This window comes from Lepisma saccharinum, chromosome 16, assembly GCF_977018435.1.
Source record: "Lepisma saccharinum chromosome 16, izLepSacc3.1, whole genome shotgun sequence".
NCBI lineage: Eukaryota > Metazoa > Arthropoda > Insecta > Zygentoma > Lepismatidae > Lepisma > Lepisma saccharinum.
The window spans coordinates 8,123,142-8,130,913 of NC_139244.1; the positions used below are offsets into that span (position 1 = coordinate 8,123,142).

Below are 7,772 nucleotides of genomic sequence, written 5' to 3' on the forward strand. Positions count from 1 at the left end.
TATTTGTCATGAACTGATTTCATAGAATTATGAAATACTTTATGGTGTCAGCTAATAAAGAAAAAAAATTGTGTATGATGACAGACCAAATGCATGAAAAGTACTAACAAAAATGCGTGACATGCATGACGCTCTAAAAATGTAGCAAAGATTAACTTCATTTGTCTATGAAGCATACAGGCTACAGATGCTAACAATTTCTGTTAGTGAAATATGCAAATTATATGCATTCACAAAAATTTAAAACTTAATGCAATTAAAAATAATAATAGTTTCCAGATTAAGAACATATTACAATGGTGTGTTTTACTCACTATCAATTCAAATAAAAATATATAAATAACTTACGTGAGTGAGTAGGAATGTTTCAGAACGACGTTTCGGAAGTCTGTACTACTTCCGTCATCAGGTAATAAAAAAAATCAACTTTAGGTGCCAAACATGGTACTGCGTTGTTAAATCGTAAGTTGAGGATTCAGGTTGAGGATAGAAAAGGTAAAAAATTTACGGTGGCAGCATAAAAACTCCGATGGAAGTCTTTGCTAGTTAAAAATTCCCTATGTTAAAAACAAAAACCACAACTAAAACAAATAAAAATCGAAGACCTATCACAGTCCCCTAGCGACTTCCGTCAGTGTTGGGTAGAACACATGGACTGTGAGTGCTCCTATCCTGCGTGGAAGGTTTTTATTTTATTACCTGATGAAGGAAGTAGTACAGACTTCCGAAACGTCGTTCTGAAACATTCCTACTCACTCACGTAAGTTATTTACATATTTTTATTTTTCAGATTAATTAATTTTGTTAGTAGAGCCACTTTTTGTGGAACGACCCAAGTAGTTTTGCTACAAAAGCTATAATTCTTCTTGCATGTACAGCATGAACACTTCTGGGCTGTAACAACTTCAATGCATAATTATAATTGAAAAGTGACCATGACTTCAACAATGCCTGCATTTCTAGATTTTAGAAAAGGAAACATAAATTTAAGGTCACTTACGTTATCTATATTTCTAAGAGCAGAAGGTTGTGGCAAAGATCCATTAAATGCTTCCCATATCAAACATCCCAAACCCCACATATCTGTAGAGCTGAAAGAAAAAATTAAAAAGTCATCACACATCAGTCTTCTTCAAAAGTATGTCATAAAACTTGATTATATTCTTATTCATACTATGGGAATGAGAGATGAGGTAATAGATAATTCAGGTACTTACGTTTTCCGCGAAGCTGTTTTAAGTTATTTTCTATTAATTTCAGTAGCCACTGCCACCATCCTCATTGGAATTCGTTGTGTCGTTGCTTGGCGCGTGTCTGCTGTTCACCAGTGTTAATTCCTGCAGTAAAGGAAGCCAGGCGTGGTGTGCCTGACCACTACCTATGTTCAGTTCATGGTTGTAGTGCATGATGGCATGCATTTCTTTGATTTTTGTGTCTATTAGAATATGTGCTTTGTATTTGACATGTACTTTTTCAATTTTAGGGTTGTGGAATTTGATATGCTTTGCAAGTCCGGTGCTGGGTTGGGTCGTTTTTGCATTTGATAGGTGCTGCTGAATTCTCTCACTGACTATTCGCTAAACGTAAATAAGCATTTTTAGTGTTTTTTTTTAAAAACGACATTATTTACTTTACCACAAGCGAGTATTGTGCACACGTGCTATTATGTATTCTCTCACTGATGGGCCTGATGAATCTGCCGATGTAATGAGCCTTGCACTCGCATTCAGCATTATAGACAACTGGGTTGTTGAGGGGGGAGAGGAGTGGAGAGTTGATCAACATGGTGCAGCAAAGCTGAAATCCAAGTCAGACAACTTGCACCATCAACACAACCTGCTCCATCAAAGCAACCAGATCCCAGTAGCAAAATTAAGAGGTTTGCCTTCCCCTACCATCCTACCACATCCAACCACCTTAGCAAAGCCCTCCGCCCCTACAACAACCAAATAGCACACAAACCAACCTCCAAAATAGCTGGCCAACTAAACAAACAAAAACAATACTTCCTGCACTTTTAGTGCATAAAACATCAAGAATTAACCATTTTTTAACATGATAACACAATTACTTGAAATTTTCCAACTGTTCAGGATCCCAAAAAGTTGATAAATTATTGGGATCAGGATAAGATTTTTTTCCAGATCCTGGTACAACATTTATGGAACCTTGTATTTCTGTGTCACTCTATTTTATGTAAGTTTGTTGCATAAGGCAAGTAGATTTGGTCTGTACAAGAATGTGTAAATACAAAACCACATATTTCCAACGAGAAGTGGACGAATACTCCTAATCTATGTACCTATTTCTAATCACTTCATTCTTTGCTGCAACCAGTAAATCCATTTTACAATGTCATGTATTTTTTATAATTAGCAGCACAATAAGATATAACTCTGTGAAAAAGAAGACCCTTACCATTTGGTTATGAGGCGTTGCTTGCTGGGGTCTGACTTCTCGGGAGGATCATATTTCTCTAACAAAGGAAGGATCTTGATCGGGAGTCCTGTGCCGTCAGTAGACCCAGCCACGTACTCCACACCACCCAGCTTCCACTCACCAGCTGCATTCACAAACACAGACGACAAGCACACATTGTTGTGACGGAGGTTGCCATCATTATTCAGGAAACTAAGTGCTCGCTGTAATCACAAATAAATGTTTTCCATAAATGATACAAACATTTGCTCTGATCATATGCCGGCAAATACTGTATTTGAAGTTTGAGCGTAGGGTACTTTTTTCTACATGTATTTCTTAAAAATCATTCAACATTCAGGTTTACCTCTGGTGGACAGTTGTTCAAAAATCTGAAAATTTGTACACAATACAGTACTCTATGATAAGTAGCTCGAGTTAAAATTTGAGATTAAAGTGGTTTACAAGATACGGTCTTGCAAAAATCATGAAAAATTCAATAACTTGCACAAGGTAAGGTATGCCTAGTATCATTTTATTAGTGTATATCACATTGATTTTTTTGCAGACAAAGCAGGTATTGGTAAATAACCAAACTATGAATGGTGCCAGATTGTTTTACAGTAGAGACTATAAGTTATAAGAATTTCAGGGTGTTTTTTGTCAATTTTCTCCTCACCGTATATCTTACAGATTTAATGCAGACAAACATCAGGTTTTGAGCAACAAAAATTGCTATTTTTCTTCTGCTGATGATGAACAATCATCAAGTAACTCACTTCCACGATCATCACACTGTGAAAGTACATAAAGAATTGTTACCACATGAGAAACACTTACTGTAATTTGGAATATACCCCATGCGAGATAGAGGTCTCGCTGGCATCCCTCCCTCGACAACTGCTTCAGGTGAGTTTCCAAAGGTTCAACATACTCTGTGGCCAGATACACAACTCTTTCTGACTGCAAATAAAATAAAATGGAACACTGTACTTTCATAGCACATAATTGAAACAAAAAAACAGGAGCAATCTTAAGCAAATGTTGGGAGTCTGTGACCATATGTACCTTAGATATTTTTTTTAAAAAAAAAAAGATGCTTTAGAAGAGTTGAGCTATTATTGATGATGATGCATCATTATTAGAAAGTGTCAGTTTAAGATACTGACAGATACTTTACAGAATTTGCAAAATTTAAAGTGTTCATTCATTCTGCACCAGTATGTTGTGATTACAATCCAGCCATTCCAATGTAATTCTTTGGATATTTTTAAAGCAAGCCTCCAGTTAATTAATGTGGTATAATTGCAATGATATGTTTAGATATTAATATTAACAAATATTCTGAACAACTTTAAATTGGGTAAGATTTTACAATACCGGACGCAGCTGTAACTTCTATCCTACTTCTTATACTCACAATATACGTAGTTCCGATGAAGTATCTAAGGTTAACATATGGGGGTGACGTGTTGATATTGTTATTTGACGTGCAGAAGTTGTATAATAAACTTTTCAATTACCGCAATCGTTCTCCGCATACAAGAATGAAATCTTCCAGTAAATAATGAGCAATTGTGCATTGTCGGTTGCGATCACAGGCCACACACCATTCACGCATAGCCCCAAAAACCATTCAAGCATAGGTTAGGTTAGGTTAGGCAAACATAGTTAAAGTTTGGGGTTGTAATTTAGTTTCTTATGTATGGGAAACACAAATCTTCCGGTAAATAATGAGCAATTGTGCATTGTCGATTGCAATCACGGACCCCCTTTTTTTTTTAATTTCTACACATGACCCCCAAATATTAACAGCAGCTTTATGATTAGCAGCCCAAAATCATTAAGTATGCAAAATATGAACGAAATCGGGGAATGGCCCGGTATAGTAAAATTGCTCCTTAAATTGTTATAATATTGAAGCATCATAAAGTGATGACAGTATGAGTATCTGCTAACAGAAACCCTTGCTTTAAATAATGTAAGCTTTGGTTCATCTTGCTGTTGTCACATATCAGCGAGACATTTGCCCCAGAAATTTGATGTACAAAGGATTGTTGGATTTTCATCTTAACCTTTATTTGTGTGTAAAATTTTATAATATTTGCTGGTGGGCATTCTACATGACTTCCTTAATTTCTATAGTGACAAAGTGTCATATTAGAAACTACACATATGATATACTGAACAATATCTTACCTCCAGACTATCCAGGTACATGAGAATGCTAGGATGACGTAAAGTCTTCAACCTCTTCACAGCAGATTTTGCAACATCAAACTGAGTTTCACCCCCGTTCTTGATGTCAAACATAAAAACTGACACATCCTCACCAGATCCCTAAAAAAACACATTATTGAGGTTCACAAAATACCATGAAATAAAGTTTACGTATGATTGAGATGTAAGTGAATGTTGTAATAAATTTTCACCTGACAGATGGAGAAGGCAAATCTCACACTTATGTGTAACTCTCTCTCTCCTTCACCACACACACACCATGTACTAGCCAATACTTTTTGGAGCCTACAACATTTTCACTTAGTACAAATAGCTTGGAAATTATGGAAATGCAGAATTTTCAATCAGTTTTACAACAATATTGTAGGAAACAATGGCTTTATGATTATTTCATGTGAAATTAAAAATCTTTAAAGCAAAACTCTGGAAGATTCCTGTGATATAACCCCACAGTCATAGATTTATTTTACATTGCTTTCCTGCTAATTGTGACAACACAAGAAATGGATGAAGGGATAATCACAGCTAGGTGGCGAAATCTTACACCCTGGATTTCCCGAACATTTCAAATGTTTTCATCAAATAAATAAGTAACAAAGGGTGTTTCTAAATAGCGCGGACGGTATTTTTTTACATCTACGGGTACGAAACTTACGTTTTTTTGATATTGAAGTTCCTTACGTACGTTGCATCTATACGGCTCTTCAGGGATTCCATATTGGATTCATGTCACAGGTGGACGTCTATACATTTTATTTTTCTTCTTATGATTGGCTTGTGCAATGGAATAATTTGCGACATTTTTTGGAGGAGTATCAGGATGAGTTTACATGGTTTGACAGGCATGGAAAACAGCGACGAGATGCCAACTGCGGGCCAGAAATGACTTGTGGGATGGGATAATTTGCAACTTCTTAGTTCTATGATGGTATGGACAGGGGAGGGTAGTATTCTGGGGAAAAGGACAACAAATACTTTTGACATACAACTAACTTCTCTTTTGGACTTTCAAATTAACTCCGGCCCACAATTCAGCCTGCACTTGAGATAAAGAGGTAAGTTACCCTTTGAGGTTTAATTTTAGCCTTATTTCTTTGGTACCTAAATGTGTCGGTGCAAAAATTACCAATAGTATCAGAGGCAGGTGGTTCTGGTCAGTTTCTAACATACCTTCAAAAGGGACTCTATACAGAAAGGCAGGGCCGCGGTAGGTTAATTACCCCAGGGGCGGAGCCCAGGATCTGTGGGGAATTTCAACATAGCAACCACCTCGCAACTTTGAACGACTGTACAGTCGTAAATACTTATTTCCGAGCTCCAGAATATTATTATTCACAATTAGCAGGACATAGTCTTTATATATGTAAAAAAAATCTCCTGAGAAATCGAGGGTGTAAGATTTCAACATGGACCCATAATGACAACACATATGAACATAACACAAGCTTCACAGAGAATTAAGCCGGCTTTAGACGGAAGCATTTTTAACCCCCCCCCCCTCCCTCCCTCCCGACAGACAGACAGACAGACAGACAGACAGAGAGACAGAGAGAGAGAGAGAGAGAGAGAAAGAGAGAGAGAGAGAGAGAGACACACACACACAAACAAACTATGACTTTTCACATTTACAGGAAAGAAATACATTGGAGACTTTCTCTATATTGTCAATTCGCTCCTACTTTCGTAATTACATTTTGAATAATTTGCCTATTTAAACTAAAATGTGAATTCCACATTATTTTGTTATCCTTCCCGCTTTTTAGCTGCCATGACTTCACACATTTTACGCTTGGAACCTTGTAATTCGAAGCTTACCTTCTTCTTAGCTTTATGAAGTTGCCAGACACTTTTGTCTTCTAAGCCTGGTACTAATTCTCCTATTTCATAGGGAAAATCTTTGGATGGGTCCCTCGAAAAAAACGACCACATGTTGCTTACGATATAAAACCTTTCTTTGGCATTACTATAATTAATTCAGTAACACTATATAATCCTTTGGTGTGAACTTATTAAAAAACTGCAACTACTGCAGTTCCTTTTCGTTGTTATCATAATTTCTTCCGTCAATGCCACCGCATAAATTTTTACGTTTGCGTCTGCTAAAGCAATTTAGGAAGGTGACGATGAAAATACTTCTTTTCGTTCCTTTAGTCCTTTCAGAAGCAAATTGCAAGTTTAATTTCATCTTAACCTCAGAAATTTTGTCCGAACATGATAGATGAATAATCAGTGCTATGAAACTAAGACTTTTAATAAGACGATCGTCAACAACAGAAAATATATGGAAACTTTAAAAAGCCTTAAAATTTGCACAGCACCTGTTTACGTCACTTGCAATTTTCACAATTTAAGCATAGAATAGTAAATTCTATGATTTTAGTGCTTTATTCATGTGAATCTGGTAAAGAATAATACATAATAGTTCCACGCGACTGTTAGTTGGCGATGAACTAACTTTCTGGGTAGTAATCATGGCCACCTGGCTGACTGCTTGACTGGTTTTGAGGAATAGGACATGTTCTAATTGCTACTAACTTCTTCGACTAGATTCTGTGGAACAGCCAATCAGAGCAAAGTTTGGCCATGTGAAGATATTCTGTGAGTTTGTAAAGTAGCCTTTTTTTGTCTGTGGCTTCCGAGTGCATACAACACGAAAGGCAAATTTACAATTGAAAAAGCTAAAATATTCTTCCATACGTGTATAGTAAACGTTGTAAAGTACGTATTTTATCAGCGCCGTTCTTCTCTACTTAAAACCATTTAATGCGATGCGATATTCCTCTCGGTTGGATAGTTATCGCATTTTAAAAGTGTGAAGTGATAAGTTGTTTACATCTCGCGCGGCCGCCATTATGGAAACGAAAGACTATCGACAAGTACGGTATAACAAGTCCGTGTGAGGCGAAAACTAGCAAATGGGTAACCAGTCCAGCGTCAACTAGAGCATTCCAAATAGAAATCCAGTTCCGTGTGATAGGGGCTTAAGGGCCGTATTCATAGTTAAATCTCAAGACACTGTGTAAGAGATTCTTAGCCAAGACGATCTTGGGAAGGTAATCTCGTCTTGAGACAGTGTCGTTTCATAGTCGTATCTTGAGAAACTCTTGGCTAAG

At 36.8% G+C, this 7,772-nt stretch overlaps 1 protein-coding gene across 2 annotated transcripts in view; it reads right to left on the reverse strand.

Annotated features, from left to right (window-relative positions):
- Positions 1 to 6,805, reverse strand: part of yata (N-terminal kinase-like protein yata) — a 30,882-nt gene extending 24,077 nt beyond the window's left edge. For both annotated transcript variants that reach the window (XM_083137658.1, XM_083137656.1), the window contains exons 1-5: positions 6,475 to 6,805; positions 4,618 to 4,758; positions 3,259 to 3,381; positions 2,419 to 2,642; positions 1,001 to 1,091 (exon numbers count right to left, since the gene is read on the reverse strand). In XM_083137658.1, the coding sequence (XP_082993784.1) occupies positions 1,001 to 1,091; positions 2,419 to 2,642; positions 3,259 to 3,381; positions 4,618 to 4,758; positions 6,475 to 6,588 (693 nt within the window). In that variant the 5' untranslated portion in view covers positions 6,589 to 6,805. The remainder of the gene's footprint in view (positions 1 to 1,000; positions 1,092 to 2,418; positions 2,643 to 3,258; positions 3,382 to 4,617; positions 4,759 to 6,474) is intronic.
- Between the last annotated feature and the right edge of the window lie 967 nt (positions 6,806 to 7,772).